This window comes from Patagioenas fasciata, chromosome 15 (genome assembly GCF_037038585.1).
Source record: "Patagioenas fasciata isolate bPatFas1 chromosome 15, bPatFas1.hap1, whole genome shotgun sequence".
Taxonomy (NCBI): Eukaryota; Metazoa; Chordata; class Aves; order Columbiformes; family Columbidae; genus Patagioenas; species Patagioenas fasciata.
In genome coordinates this window covers 11,590,242-11,605,430 of record NC_092534.1, presented here as the reverse complement: position 1 = coordinate 11,605,430, position 15,189 = coordinate 11,590,242, and the positions used below count along the sequence as shown (strand labels likewise).

Genomic DNA, 15,189 nt, shown 5'->3' with positions numbered 1-15,189 from the left:
TTTGTTTAACAGAATTCAAAGTTTCTACCGAGTTATTTATGCTTCATTTTTTTTCTTTATTTCCATTGAATGGTGCTGTTCTAATTAGGTCAGGCAGCAATGTGTTCTGCTCCACAGCCCTTTGTAGTTCTGACACCAAATGAGACTTTCCTGTTAAGCATCAGGATTGCATGTGGTTATCCAGTATTAAAGTGATTTCTGGGTTTGGATTGGTACTCCTGAAAATGTTCTTGAGCTCTAAAATCTCACAGCAATGACAAGCTTCTGTCTTGTCTGTGAAATGCAGCCAAAGAGCAGCTCTTCCTCAGTGCCATATGTTTGGTTTTAAATCTGCTCACCAGAGCACTTGTTCCTGATCTGATTTCTTTTGTGGAGACATTAACTGAAGGCTCAGCTGACCCTGAACAGTTGTTGTTCTAAGTCTTAAGAAGTTCCTTAGTTTGCTTTAGTTTTACTTTCATTTTCTCCTTTCCCGTCTTCCCTAAATATCAGCAACTTTATTTTATTCACCTTGAATTTGCTCTTTCCATTTTAGGAACGAAAGTCGTAGTGCTGTTCGCATTAAAGTTCTGGATGTCTTGTCCTTTGTCCTGAGTATTAACAGGCAGTTCTATGAGGTGCGTGTTAATCTGTTTCTGGTGATCACATGTGAGACCTTAAGTGGGTGGGAAAGGCTTTGGTGAGGCACGTTTTACACTGTGCTCTGGGTCATCTCTGCCACTGGGGAATGCACAAGACTGTGCTGTGAATGTTGCACACAATAGACACGTTTCTGTAGGATCCTTGTAGGAGAACTTGCCTTTTAATTGGCCTTAATTGGATACAGGTATGTGCAACCTGCAGTGGGAGCTGCCGTGTGTTGAGGACATATCTGGTTGTGTATTTGCTTCCGTTTGAAGGTCATTAATTCCCTATACATTTTGTTTTGGACGAAAGGAAAGTCAGGGTGAGAGATGTAGAGATTATTTCTTTGTAAAAAAATGAGGTATGGGCATAATCTGATTGACCTGCCATGGTGCTTGTGGTTTTATTGCAATCCAAGATGGAAAGTGTCTGAGAGAGGAGTTATGGAAGAGCTCTGGGAATGTTGTCAGCTCTTTGGAGCGTATCCACAGTGTCGGAGGACAGGAAGGGGCAGAGGTGCTTCTGCAATTCCTTCAGGATTTGTGAAAACATGATACCATTGCATGTTTTCTCTCTCTCAAAAACCAAGCCCTAGAAATCCCTCACCAGCAGTCTATTTGATCCTTGGCTATCCAGGCTGTAGGACAGATGAAAACCAAAGCATTGAATGCAAGTTCAACAAAAGTCATAAATATTTGTAGGGCTGGCACACAGAAATACTGAATTGGATGGAAGAGGAAAGACTGAGGAACCAAACAGTTGAGGAACAAGCCTGAATCCAGTGTTCTTTAGTTTGTAATGATTTGTCTCTTTAACACGCTGGTTGAACAGCTGACAGCAAAACATCCAGGCTCATTAAAGTCTGTCCCCTTGCAGGAGGAGCTGATAAACCTGGTTGTGATCTCGCAGCTGGCTCACATTCCAGAGGATAAAGACCATCAAGTTCGAAAACTGGCCACTCAGCTGCTCGTAGACCTGGCTGAGGGCTGCAACACTCATCACTTTAACAGCCTACTGGATATCATAGAAAAGGTGAGGCGGAGTTGAGTGGATTGTCAGTAGCATCACCTTTCTGCCAGATCCTCTTACTGTAGCCAAAGGGACTGACCCATGGCTCTGATCACTTGCCTGGTTCTGTAGGATATTGTAGAATTGCTGGGGTTTGGAGGATGCAGGCCTGAAGTGCAGAGCAGAGGGAGTTTAGAAACCCCATCAACACACATCCGAACTACCTGATGGGGCTTGCAGAGTTTCCTGCAGGATGACTTGCTGTAGTCTTTGCTGACCTTCCAGGATGGAAATAAAGAAAAGGTGTTTTGCAGATTTAAACCGTGTATTGCTTTTCTTTTTAAAAGGTGGCTGCACATTCTCTCTCGTCTCCTTCTGAACTGGAAGAGAGAGACTTGCTATCATATTCAGCTTCTTTGGAGGATGTGAAGACAGCAGTTCTTGGACTCCTGATAATTCTTCAGGTAAATGCTGCAGAGCGTTAAACACATCATCTGCTGGACTTGGCTTTTTAGAGAACCATTCTCCCACTATTAAATATTCTGACTTTTGTCCATATAATATTTTAACTCTTGTTTTGGTAATTTCTTTTGCTTTTGGGCACTATTTGTTTTATTTTTGTAATTTCCATTGTACAACGAATATGAATACATTTTCAAGTGTGGAGGGCAGATATGTCCTAAACTAGCAGAAGAGGAGTGGTTTATAACATTGAATAGATCCACTGTAGCATGTCCTGAGATGCAGTGAAGCAGTTGCAAAGAGCTGGTTTGTTCCAACTGCTGCTCTTCTGGAGCCTTTGCTGAGGTTCTGTCCAGAACCATCTCTTCATCTTTCTCTCTGGAGCAAGCTTCTGCTGTGTTTTTCTTGAATTCTCAGTGCAGACACACGTTTCTGAATTAAAAGTGTCAGTCTACCTTTCAATTTACATTTCTGTTCCCCTGTAGACAAAACTCTACAGCTTACCCTCCAGCCACGCCATGCGGGTGTACGAGATGCTGGTTCAGCACGTCCAGCGCCATTACATGTATGCGTACAGCCTTCCTGTCGCCAGCAGCATCAGACTGCAGGTACGAGCAGTAACCGGTGCTTTTGGGTTGAGAGCTGCATCCTGACTTCGGAATTTTGGGGTGGCAGGTGGGGAATGTATGCTCTAGAGCTCACCAGAAGTAGAATTAACTATTTCTTGGCTGATAGGAGTATGTATTAATGTACGTACTATAACACCAGAAGTGATGCCTCCTGCAGAATTGGCCACAGCATCTATTAAAAATACCTTTGTACTTGCAAAAGTATCCCCTGGGGAGGTGGGAGAGTATTCCGCTGACTGGGGTTCTGAGTGATTCCAGTGTCTTCTTTGTTACAGGTGTTTGATTTCCTGCTGATGCTTCGAGCTGACTCCCTCCACCGGCTTGGCCTTGCCAACAAGGATGGAGCAGTGAGGTTCAGCCCTTACTGTCTGTGTGATTTTGTGTAGGTTTCTCATTGCGTTATGCAAAAGCTGTTTTCTGAACTATTTGATATTTTTGCGCAAGTTTCAGGGTCCGTCAGTAGCGACTTGCAGTTTTTCTAAATCTTCCAAATCCTGATGAATCAGCTGCTAGATAAGTGTATAGTTACAGTTTTGGATGGTCTCAACTAATAACTCATTGATTAATTGTTCTTGCAAACCACTTACCTACAGAGCTCTCAATGTCAGATGTGGAATTTCTGTTCCTGCCAGAAACCAGTTTTCACACTGAGGTTTGATTCAATGATTTGTACAAATCTGGCTATTTTTAATTTCGTAGGCTAGTCTAGTGTTCTCTGAGATCCCAAAAGATGTCTTTCTAAATTTGTTAAGGGCCTGGATAGAAAAACGCTTAACCTGACCAAACTGACTCATTGCTGTCCATCCACTGTGTAATCCTGTGGTTTTCAATTGAAAATGCTATTTATATTGTTGTTTGATCATTGGACTGGCTACCAAATAGGGTAGCACTGTAGGTCACATGAATCGGCTGCTCTGATCCTGACTTTACGTGTATTTTTCTCACTTTCCACGTTGTAGAGAAGCAGAGAAGAGGACTTCCGAGAAGAAGCCTGCAGGTACGCTCTCTCCGCCCGCGGGCAGCCCCAGTGGGCCTGCCCAGAACGCCACCATCCGCATCGGCCACCTGCCCTACTCCATGGTCTTTGGTGTCCTCCTCCAGTGCCTGAAGCTGGTACGTTCACTTTTAACGACAGTTGTCATCTCCACGTGAAATATGCTGACTTAAAATGGGCTGGTTGGAGGATTCTGTGCCAGACTATCTAAATAATGTCTGAAAGGCAACACAGAAATCCTCCTTCTTGGGCAGAACCTGTGTGATTGTGCAGCTTTGCAGCCAGCAGTGGGAGCAGCAGGTCAGCTCTTCAGGAGCTGAGCGAAGCTTTCACTGCGCTCTGCTGCAGAGCAGACAAGGGCAAAAAATGTGGGTGTTAAACAAAGATCAAATAAGTCATCCTGTTTCTGAAAGGGCACTTGAAACTAGAAGAGAAATACTGCAAGGTTTTGAAGTCTTTTGAGAACTGATAAATGTTTCAGTTGCTAAAAAACTGTAAATAGAAATTGTTCGTTAGCGTTCTATCAGACATAATTATGTACTGAGAGGTTGTCTTGCTCTGGAAGTTAATTTGTGCTGTTGGCTCGGATAACTGAATTCTGGCTCTGTCTTTTTGAGCTCAGATCTGGATTCAAGTTGTCTTCCAGTTTGCGATGCCAATGTTGCACCTTGAGCTGAATGACAGACAGGAAGCCACTGGTGACAGCTAAATGCCACTTCTTTTTGTGTCACTACCATGGCAAGACGTACATCTGCCTGGGAGATGGCATGTTGTCTGAAATTTGATTGGTCTTATTTTCAAATGGAGCTGAAATCGTACAAAAATTTTCCACTTCAACTTTTTCTTTCTTTCCAGGAGACAGACTGGAAGGTGTTGAAGTTGGTCCTCAACAAATTGCCTGAATCCCTCCACTATAAAGTGCTATTTTTAACCTCTCCTTGTAACATAGACCTGCTGGCTTCTGCACTGAGCTACATGGTAATGCCCTGCACCCTCCTGATGTGTTGTTACCACATCTTTAGTTTGCTTGAGAGTTGATTGGGGTTTTTTGAGTTTGTTTTTGGTTTTTTTTTCTTAAATCTAACGTTTTTGAAGATCAGCATGCTGGTTGTCAATCCTCACTCACCTTCCCTTTTTGTGGGGTTATTTTAGGTACAGGAGAAGGTAATAATGAATATTCGTTATGTATGGATGTATACATCTGAAAAAGGAGCTGTGGGCAGTGCCTATCTGCTGCCTTTTAGAGAGTACTTTAGTGTGAGGTGTTCTAACTCGCTGTGTGATATATCAGCTCACAGACAAAAAGACAACCGACAGGCTCCATGGGACCCCGGAAGGCTTTTCCCGCACTGATTTGCATCTGGCTGTAGTTCCAGTACTGACTGCATTAATATCGTATCACAATTATCTGGACAAAGCCAAACAGGTATGGGGAAAGTAAGAGAATGGGGGGCGCTGAGCCTGGATAGTAGAGCATTTGTTCATACTAGCTGATTAGGAGACTCAAGTGCAAGATATTATTAATAATACTGCCCTTTTCTGTTATAAAAAGCTGCATCTGCTGTATTTGGGGTGGAGTTAGGGGTGAAAAACTGCTTTTCTGACTTTGTGTAGCAACAACTGTCTGGACAGTTGGATTCACTGTTCTCCATCCATACCTGATCCTCCTCGCAGGTCTGGGAGTGACTTTACCCTCTGCTGGAAGGCCCCCAATAAACATCAAAATTCTGTTTAATCAAAAAAACCAAACCAAACCAAAACAAAACCTTAAAATAAGAAAATAACTTAAATAAGAATTTCTAAAATGTCTACTTGATTGAAGTCCCATCTTAAGATTTTTGCCTAGAATACATACAATGTTGTTTAGGGTTCTGTGTTAGTGCATTTTGGATAAGAATCCACGTGCATCATCCAGGTCTTGCAGCAGTGACACCCACAAGCCATTTGAAATGCTGACGGCAGTTGGGAGATGGTACAGCAGAGGTTTTCTCTTTCCCTGTTTTCTGACCTTTTTTTAATTACTTTTTACTCTTCTAGCGTGAAATAGTGTATTGCCTGGAACACGGTCTTATTTATCGCTGTGCAAACCAGTGCGTTGTGGCGCTCTCTGTCTGCAGCGTCGAGATGCCCGATATCATCATAAAGGCGCTTCCAGTCTTAATAGTCAAATTAACCCACATTTCCGCTACAGCCAACGTGGCAATCCCTCTCTTAGAATTTCTTTCAAGTAAGTCATAATGTTTTTCTGCTTTTGATCTTCTGTCGGTGTGAATGTGTTGTTTGCAATGAACATGGGTATTTTGATTGTGTTAGCCACCTGGTATGCGTTGGAACGGTGTCTTGGGTTTTTGTGATGCCTTTGTACCGTCCTCGAGGTATAAATGTTTGAGCATCTCTTGTTCGTTACTGGTTTTCTATTTGAAAAACCTGCACACACTGAAGAGACGAGCTTTGTGTAGCGCAGCCACACAGTGATGGGAAATACAAAGCTACTTTCTCCACCTTGATAATTTAAATAGCAGGAAATTATACTATGAAATTATGCCATGTCAGCTGATAATTTAGAGGAAACAAACCAATTTGACTTAAACTGAGTTGTGCTATTGAATAGTTTGTGTTCAGCCCTCACCTGTGCTGTTTGGTTGTTTTTCCCTGCTGTGTTCTAGCTCTGGCCAGGCTGCCTCACCTCTACCGGAACTTTGCAGTAGAGCAGTACGCCAGCGTGTTCGCCATCTCCCTGCCCTACACAAACCCTTCCAAGTAAGTTCACAGCAAATGTGCTTCTTCCTTATCTGTAAAATTAAGAGAATGAGACATGCTATTTTGTAGTACTCAGGCCAAGGTTATTTATAGGATATTGCTCATTCTTGTATCTCCAGGCTTTCTCTCAAGAAGAGACATATTCACCTTGAACAAAATATCTGGGTTTTTTTTAACAGAACTTTTAAGGTTCTTTTTCTTTACACTTACAGTGGATAAAGGACCAGTTCTGTTTCTCAGGTTGAAAAGTCTGTCTGTTCAGTTCTGGAGTGGCATCACAATGCAGCATTAAACTCTGTGGAGATTTTTCTGCTCTTTTAGGTTTAACCAGTACATCGTTTGCCTGGCCCATCACGTGATAGCAATGTGGTTCATTCGGTGTCGCCTTCCCTTCCGAAAGGGCTTTGTCACCTATATTACAAAGGTAAATGGACACTACTGAATCAAACATAACAAAAATGGTGACTTAAAAACCAGGTTGAGAAGTTTAAAGGTTCTTCTTGAAGCTAGAAAAATTCTTCTTTTCTTCTCAACATCTTTTTCAAGATGGACTGTGAGTTCTTGTGCACCAGCCCATGACTGCTCTGGCAGGGGGACTGGACTAGATGATCTTTTGAGGTCCCTTCTAATCCCTAACATTCTGTGATTCTGTGACTGCAATCCTTCGGCTGCACGTCCTTGCCACTCAGTCCACTCTGTTTGTCTCTGGCAGGGTTTGCGTTCCAATGCCCTCCTTTCTTTTGACGACACGCCAGAGAAGGACAGTTTCAGGGCTCGCAGCACAAGCCTGAATGAGAGGCCCAAAAGGTAAATTATATTGGACTCCAGCAGGGTCTTGTGGTCCCTGTTGTACTGCTCACACCGTCCCCTGTGTTTTTTTCTGAAGGAGTCTGGGTCTAGTTATCCAAAATCTGACAGTGCATTTAAGCAAGCAAAGTAAACCTCTTTAGGTCAGGGGACTGGTAAAAGACAAACTTAGGTTGGTAAGAACCTGGAATCCAACCAAGCCGACAGTCTGATAGTACAGATGGGGGTGTCACTGGCTGTTCTGTAAGCCTGTGCAGTAAGGTGGGGACTTTTTGGTGTTAATTTTTGAAAATCAACAGTTCTTTCATGTTGATGTGTGTCAGTACAATGCTACCAGAAGTAACAGAGAAGGGTAGTACCAGGAGTAACAGAATACCATGTTCATATTGATAGCGTTAACTTCTTTTGATAGTTGATCTGCAACGGCTGTTTAAATGATTGCCAGAGAAACTGTTGTGATTAGCAACCTCTATAAATGGAGCAATCCTGTGCTGGTTTTCCACAGTGTTATCTGTCAGGTTGGGGTGCTGAGTGGCAGACAGCTGCCTTTTGTGTATCTGCATGTCCTGAGCCTTTCTAGAATTGTGAAGCTATTATATCTGTTTTAAGCAAAACCTAATATCTCTGGAAGTCAGAACTTACCTTGCCAGCAGTCTTTCAAAGTGTAACAACATTTGCTGGGATAGGACAACACTCCTTGGCAGGCATTTGGGGTTTCTCTAACATCCTTTTACCTGCAGGGTTTACCTAAATTGGTTCACTTAACTTGCTTCAGTGTTCATGTGCAGTGAGCGCACAGTGACATTTGAACCCTGGGGAAAGTGCCTCTACTTCAACTGCAAGGCTCAGCGAGTATCTTGCAATGAAGAAACACCATCCCTGCCCCAGTGCTACAGCTATAAACCCTGTTTTGTGTTTCATCTCTCCCATCTCCTCCTCTTTCATTTGGAAACTTGGAAGAGAACCCTTTTGACACCCGTCTCTCAAATCAGAATTTCAACTAATATATATATATATTTTTCCTTCCAAACACCTGTTAAATTCTCCCAGGTTGGAATACTACTGTAGCTAAAGGCTTTTGCTAATGCTGCTGGATCACTTTGCACAGAAATCTCTGCCGAGGAGCGTGGGCTGTACTCGGCAGCAACCCGAAACACCAGAACGGCAGGAGCCGCCGCCTCCGAGGCTGCCCCAGCTCGGGTTCTAGCCAAGCCAGGGAGAGAACAGCTTCTAGCAGAGATCTGTGTCATGCTTGAGAAGCTTGTGTGCTTGGTTTTCACACCTTAAGCCCCAAGAATAAGTGTTTCTGTGCCCTAGCTCAGATGCTGGGTGCTCCAAGACATGAGATCCCAGCGGTTCCCAAGGTTGCTGGATGGCACAGTGTTGGCTTTGCTCTCTGCAGGCACCGCAGGTTGCTGGGAGAAGAGGAACAAATAGTGATCCCTCCACGTGGCTATCCGAAATATAATAATGCACTGAAAGGGAGATAGTGAAGAAGTCATGTTTAGAAAGAGCCAGAAGGGTTAAATGAGTATCTGCATTTCATACAGGGTGTTTCAAAAGGACGGACCCAATTTGAAATCAAAGCCTTTTGAAACTGGGTCCGTCTTTTTGAAACACTCTGTATATGGGGATGTGAACTGCTGGACCCCCTGCCATGTTCAAACCGGCTCTCGGCCAGGCATGCGGCTCAGCTGCCACTAATTAAAGGACCTCTTAGATGTTAATTGCTGTCATCTCCCACATGTAAAGGCTCCTTGTTTGACTGAAAAGCATCACGCAGTCCAGCATCCAGCCTGCAGGATATTTGTCTTCTTGCCCTTCTGTCTTTGTGCTGTGGGAAGGGTCGGTCTCCATAGATGGGCCGAGTCTCCCCAGTGTCTCCAGCTGAGCTTAGGGACATCCCTGACTGGCCCTGGGTGATTCTGGGATTCAGGGTAGGAGCTCAGGTTTGGAGCAGGCTTAGCAGAGGTAGAGCTGGGTGATATATTCCTGTGCCTCAGAAAAATGCGCTGCTGCATGGTGTTGATAAAGCACACGAGGATCTGCTCTCTGGTCGTAGTCAGGTTTTTAGTGGTGCCGAAGTGGTGAGTTGGGGCAAGGTGAGAGGTGGTTGAACTGCACAAAACTTCTCAGACTTGGAAAACTTGTGCCAAATCAGCATTCAGGGGCTCTTGCCTTTGTTTAACAGCGCAGTATTCCAACTATCATTTCAATCAGTTTTTTGTTTTAACTTGTACTAATTTCATTTGTTTTGTAGCGCGTTTAAAATCTTGTTTTCAAAATGTGGTTTGTCTTTTTAATGCTTTCAGCTCTGCTTGTTTGTACGTTTTAATTTTTGTTTTCCTTTTTTGGCATTTGTTTGATTTTACATCATCCTCCGGGATCCCCCAATATTGACCCTGTGACCTGTGATCTTTCAACCTACATCCCTACAATGATTTCCTCCCTTCCTGTGACCTCTTTTGGGGCTTGGTGCTTCTCCACCTAGTAGTTTAAGACTAGCCAAAAATGCAAAGCAAGGCTTGAATAACTCTCCTCCAGTGAAAGAGCTGAAAGAATCCTCTGCAGTTGATGCCTTCCGATCCCGCAGCATCAGTGTGTCTGAACATGTGGTCCGCAGGTAGAGGCACTTTAAATGGGGAGGATCCAAGAGCGGCTCAGCCCTTGGAAATTGTACTGCAAGGGTGGGTGGATTTGCATGGGGGATGCTTGCATGACTTCGGTACGCAATAAAAAACTGGCCTTGGTTTTGGGAAAGTATCATGGACCTCGCGTGGCTCCCCAGCGCCAGCTACTGGGTGGTCACATCGCATCTTATGTTGTTATTGGTCACTTTGCCCTAATCTCTGATGCTTTAGCAACAAAAATGTCTGGTTTAAAAGTCAAAATGTTGAACGGGGACACACAAACAGACAGCACCAAAGGAAAAAGTTGCATTCTGTGCAAGTGAGTCCTGGGTAAAACTCGCTAAAACTTCAGCCTTCTGAGCAGTGACTTGCCCAGGAGAGGCTTTTGATACTCTGCAAACTTCTGTACAGGCCAAACTGTGAGGAGCAGTTCTGACCTCAGCTTGGGGTTTGTTCTTTGAGCCAGAGGGAGCTGACACAAGTGTTCTGGTCTCGAGGTGTGACGCCGTGAAAGCCTTAATTTGTCTTTCTGTAGAGCAGTTAAATAAATGCTCAGCTCATTTACGAGCTGTTGCTTTCACAACTAAAGAAAACAAGTTTTGGTCGTAGACATTGATTTGCTCATGTGAAAGATGAAACAATTAATGCTAGTTTTTAAAGCATCTTTCTGGGTCACTTCCTTTGAGTGTTAAACTGCAACATGTTGGTTTAAAGTCTGAACCTGAAGATCGGTGCCTTGATCTGTGAGGACTGCTGTCAGTGGAACTTTGGTTTGATTTTTGACTATAACTATATGGTAGTTGGGGGAGAGACACTGAAGTGACTGAATTGTGAATACAATTCTGGCACTGCATTCTATAATATCCCCATTAACCTATTAGCTGATTTTCTTCTCTCATATTCTTATGTAAATGTAAATATGTAAATTTATGTGTAATCTTGGGTGATTTGAAGGCAGAGTTGCTCTCTATTCTTGTGCCAATTTCCTGTCCAGAGTGCAATTTTTTTCTGTTTCAAGTTAAATTAGGTTTTACGTAGCTATTGAATTTGGAGGGAAGGAAAAAACCAAAACATGAAAGGGATGCAGCAGAGAAAAAACAACACTCAAGTCTGGAGTGCCCTGATTTGTGGCTCATGGGCAACATCTTGCCTGGGAAACTCTGCGGGTGTTGGGATGCTTGCCCTCGCTATGGGTCCTATAGATCCTATAGATCCGCGGACTTGGAGCTGGTGTGTGCTCTTTGCTTGGCGCACTTACCCATGGGCCTGCAACATCAGAGAGCACTGGCCTGTTTTATGCAGCTGACAGACATTTAAATGTTTCTCAGTCTCTCCAGATAAAATATGCTTTCTGCAATGACAAGCTGCAGAGCTTGAGGCTGATGCAAAAGTATTTTGATTATGTCCTGGGTTTAATGTCAGGCCACCTCTCTGATCTGGCACATGCATGTATCGCAGGGTGTTGTGCATCACACTGTCTGTCGGGTGACAGGGACAAGCATTTTGCAATGCGATCTGTCAGTTGGAAACGTTCTTTTGTAGTCGGATACAAACATCCATCACTAGTTCAAGCCTGGGCTCTGCAGATGAAAATTCGATGGCTCAGGCTGACGACAACTTAAAAAATCTCCACCTGGAGCTCACGGAGACCTGTCTGGACATGATGGCTCGATACGTCTTTTCAAATTTCACAGCGGTGCCTAAAAGGTAGGAGCCACCTGGTCACCATGGGAGAGGTACTTTTGTTTGCTGGATAATTATGTCCTTGCTGGATAATCACAGTCTTTGCTACAGAACTGAGTGTCGTGCCAGCTGCCTTCACATGGGGGCATTTACTTTTCTTGTTAGCCCTTCCCAGGAGGAGACATGGAGCTCAGACAAGGCTCATTCCCTTCTGCTCTGTGATATGTGTCCAGTAGTTCTGCTGTTGGTTGATACTAAATTCAGCTCATCCCTTGTCCTGATGGATGATGTTGATGATCCCAGAATATGTTAAAAATGCTGTATAAAGAAGGAAATCAGGCAGTAGCTCCTATGTAGTTATGTGAGATAAGTCCCCTGTTCCGCTGCAGCCCCAGAGTTCATCACAAATGTGTTTCCAGGTCTCCTGTGGGCGAGTTTCTGCTGGCTGGAGGAAGGACGAAGACGTGGCTGGTTGGTAACAAGCTGGTGACCATCACTACAAGTGTTGGAACAGGGACAAGGTCCCTGCTTGGCTTAGACTCTGGAGAACTCCAAAGCAGCACAGAATCAAGGTAAAATTTCCACCCATTTCTAGAAATTTCTGCCTAACAAAGTCACTTAAACCACTCATACAGTGCATCTTTTTAGGTTTTCCACTAACCAGAAGAGTAATGTCTTATTTGTCCAGCATCACTGATTTCACTGCCAGTATCACCAGTATTGTCAGGCACTGGAACAGGCTCCCCAGGGCAGTGGTGGAGTCGCCATCCCTGGGGTTCTCAGGGACATGGGTTAGAGCTGGTCTTGGCAGTGTTGGGTTAACAATTGGAATTAATCATCTTAAAGGTCTTTTGCAACCAAAATGATTCTATGATTTTTTCTTTTTTTTCCTCCATAGCTCAGACCCTGTTTTGCAAGTGAGACAAACTAAAGAAGCTCCAGCAAAACTGGAATCCCAAGCCGGGCAGCAGGTTTGCAGAAGCTCTCGCAACAGAGTCCGATCCATGTCAGGTAAGTTCCTATCCTGGAGTCTTACTGCCATTTCTGGGGCCGTGTCGTGGGCTGAGGTGTCCGAGTGCCTCCTGAAGAGACCTGTGTCTGATCTGATCTAGAATCTGGACCTGTTGGGTATTTAATAGTGAGGAGGCAGCAGCAGCTTCCTGATGTTGTGCGTGCATCTGCTAGAGAAGCTTAAAAGACTTATTCTGAGATATTTTTAGTGCTAAGCAGGGCTCTCCCTTCTGTTTTGTGTCTCTTGCCAGGTGGTCATGCCTTACGTGTTGGTGCTTTAGACAGCTCAGCCTCCCATTTGCCCACCAACTCTGCTTCCCAAGGGACACAGAGTCCTCCTGCGCTGGCATCTCGGTCAGAGAAGACTAATCCTGCTCCGCAGACATCTCTGCAGAAAGAAAAAGCAAACTTAGCTGCATATGTCCCGCTGCTGACACAGGGATGGGCAGAAATCCTCGTGCGCAGACCCACAGGTATCTTAACCTGAGTGTGTGTTGTGTTTTAGCTTCCCATGCTAGATTAGAGATGGGTGAGGATTATGGCTGAAGCTGTGAGGAAAGGAGTAATGACATGCTCAGAGTCAAAATTCTTGAATGCTGGTGTGTTACACAACATTAACAGGGAATTGCCTATTTCAGCTGAAAGTTGCTTTGTGAGAAAATAACCGACCTGGTATCATTAATTAAAATACCTGAGTGTTTTGGCTGCCTTCTGGGAATCTGCTGTAGTAATGAGTTACCAAGGAAAGTGTTTGACGGGCTTGGAGCGAAGTGCTGAGCCCTGGGAGCTACTTACTGAAAACAGGAAATTAATCAAGTGATTCTGCCAAATATCGGGAGAACCGAGAACTTGTTCCATTTTGATTTTTACTTGCAAAATCCAAAACAATTTGTGCTTTTTTCGATGTGAGCTGTACAAACTTTCTGGAGTCAAAAGCACTTAATGCTTTTCCCTAATTTTCCCTCCCCAGGTAACACCAGCTGGCTGATGAGTCTGGAGAACCCGCTCAGTCCGTTCTCTTCAGATATCAACAACATGCCCCTGCAAGAGCTCTCCAACGCGCTTATGGCCGCAGAGCGTTTTAAAGAGCACCGCGAAACGGCTCTGTACAAATCCCTGTCTGTCCCCTCCTCCAGCCTGGCCACTGGCACAGCCAAACCGTCTCTTCTCCAGCGGTCCAACACAGGTGAGGGCTGGCCGGCCGGCGGCGTGTCCAGCAGCCCAGCACTGGTTAAATCCATTGGAGTTAGTGCAGTGCTTCTAGACCAGTGAAATTAGGAGCATGAGGAATAGCAATGAGAAGGGGAATCAGTCCTTAGAAGTTTTAAGTGAAAAATTCCCTTCCTCCTTGCTCCTGATGTTCCAGCGGAAAAGTGCTTCTCAAAGAGAAGAACAAGGAGTAATGGAAATTCTTTGGGGGAGTTGTGTGTTTCATGCTGTTTCCCAAATGAAAATGAACCAAGTCGTGGATCTTTTCCCTCTTCCACCTGTCTGGGGCTGATCTGGGCATCCCCCATGGGGATGGATCATCCCCCGTAGCATTTCCATTTCCATTTGTCTGCAGCGTGGGAGTTGGTGTTTGGCCCTGGGAGAATGGCCTGTCACAGTGTCACAGACTTTGCCAACCAGAGCCATGTAACTGCCACCGTCCTTTACAGCATGAGATGGGCAAAGGCAAATCCTGCTGGCTGTGGATGTATTCCCCTCTTAAAAGGACCATTTAACCTTCAGACCAGTGCAGTAGAATCACTTGAGTATCTTTCGATGGCTTTATTTTAACACAGTGGCTTTGCACTGTGTTTACTTTGGTGCTAGTTCACTTCTGAAAGAGCTGTTGATGTTGGGAGGTTAGTGCTGACCAACAGTTGAAATGTTATTTTATTTTTTTATATGTAATCCCTGCTCAGAGCTTTTATCACCAACAGCTACCACTGGGGCTCTCTGTCAGAGCTGAGCAGTGCTAACAGCAGACAAGGCTTTTCTGGGGAGGTGGCATCAGTGGTGTGGGTTGTTTGGAAATACAGTCAAAATGCCAGTATTCAGGTTTGTTTTAAACAGGGCAGGGTATGATTTTAGGATTTCAGAATGTGTAAACACAAAATTAGAGCCAAAATCAAATGATCACCTTTTTTTAAAAAGGTAAATTCTTATCCGTGAACACTTAATTATTGGTTCCTGTGGATTTACGGTATTTAGGTGGTAACTGAGTAGCTAAAGAGTGGCCACCCGAATGCCCCTCCTGGGACAGTCGTTTTGGCCACATCTTGTGAGCACAACTTGTACAGCAACCTGGCCAGAGCTGGCTGGGAAGTGAGTGTTTTGAAGAAGTTTTGCTGTCAGACTGTCACATACGTGTTGGTTTTTTCCTCTTTAGAGGTTAAATCTGCCTGAATTATTATCCATATTTTGACTCTTCAGACTATCCTGTGTGTTTAAAAATGATTTTTTGCCAGAAGAGCGTAGCTCAGGAGAAGCTCAGGCTGCTTTCCCGCGTGTGCCAGGATGTCACTGAGGAGTTTTCTGTTTGAAAAGCTCACAAGGATACATTCTTCAAAGCAAGCAGCACGAGTCTGCGTTGTCC

The 15,189-nt window shown here is 44.3% G+C and overlaps 1 protein-coding gene across 9 annotated transcripts in view; it reads left to right on the top strand.

Moving 5' to 3' along the window:
* TSC2 (TSC complex subunit 2) overlaps nucleotides 1–15,189 on the top strand; it is a 33,758-nt gene that overhangs the window by 8,967 nt on the left and 9,602 nt on the right. For 3 of the 9 annotated variants that reach the window (XM_065850989.2, XM_065850987.2, XM_071815067.1), the window contains exons 14-31: nucleotides 536–617; nucleotides 1,501–1,656; nucleotides 1,980–2,096; nucleotides 2,580–2,702; nucleotides 2,999–3,105; nucleotides 3,683–3,836; nucleotides 4,573–4,695; nucleotides 5,009–5,143; nucleotides 5,755–5,944; nucleotides 6,384–6,477; nucleotides 6,799–6,901; nucleotides 7,190–7,284; nucleotides 9,779–9,907; nucleotides 11,457–11,621; nucleotides 12,017–12,169; nucleotides 12,496–12,608; nucleotides 12,860–13,081; nucleotides 13,579–13,794. In XM_065850989.2, the coding sequence (XP_065707061.1) occupies nucleotides 536–617; nucleotides 1,501–1,656; nucleotides 1,980–2,096; nucleotides 2,580–2,702; nucleotides 2,999–3,105; nucleotides 3,683–3,836; nucleotides 4,573–4,695; nucleotides 5,009–5,143; nucleotides 5,755–5,944; nucleotides 6,384–6,477; nucleotides 6,799–6,901; nucleotides 7,190–7,284; nucleotides 9,779–9,907; nucleotides 11,457–11,621; nucleotides 12,017–12,169; nucleotides 12,496–12,608; nucleotides 12,860–13,081; nucleotides 13,579–13,794 (2,477 nt within the window). Of the gene's footprint in view, nucleotides 1–535; nucleotides 618–1,500; nucleotides 1,657–1,979; nucleotides 2,097–2,579; nucleotides 2,703–2,998; nucleotides 3,106–3,682; nucleotides 3,837–4,572; nucleotides 4,696–5,008; nucleotides 5,144–5,754; nucleotides 5,945–6,383; nucleotides 6,478–6,798; nucleotides 6,902–7,189; nucleotides 7,285–9,775; nucleotides 9,908–11,456; nucleotides 11,622–12,016; nucleotides 12,170–12,495; nucleotides 12,609–12,859; nucleotides 13,082–13,578; nucleotides 13,795–15,189 lie in introns of all 9 variants that reach the window. The other 6 variants (XM_065850986.2, XM_071815068.1, XM_071815066.1 and 3 more) reach the window with 2 other exon arrangements.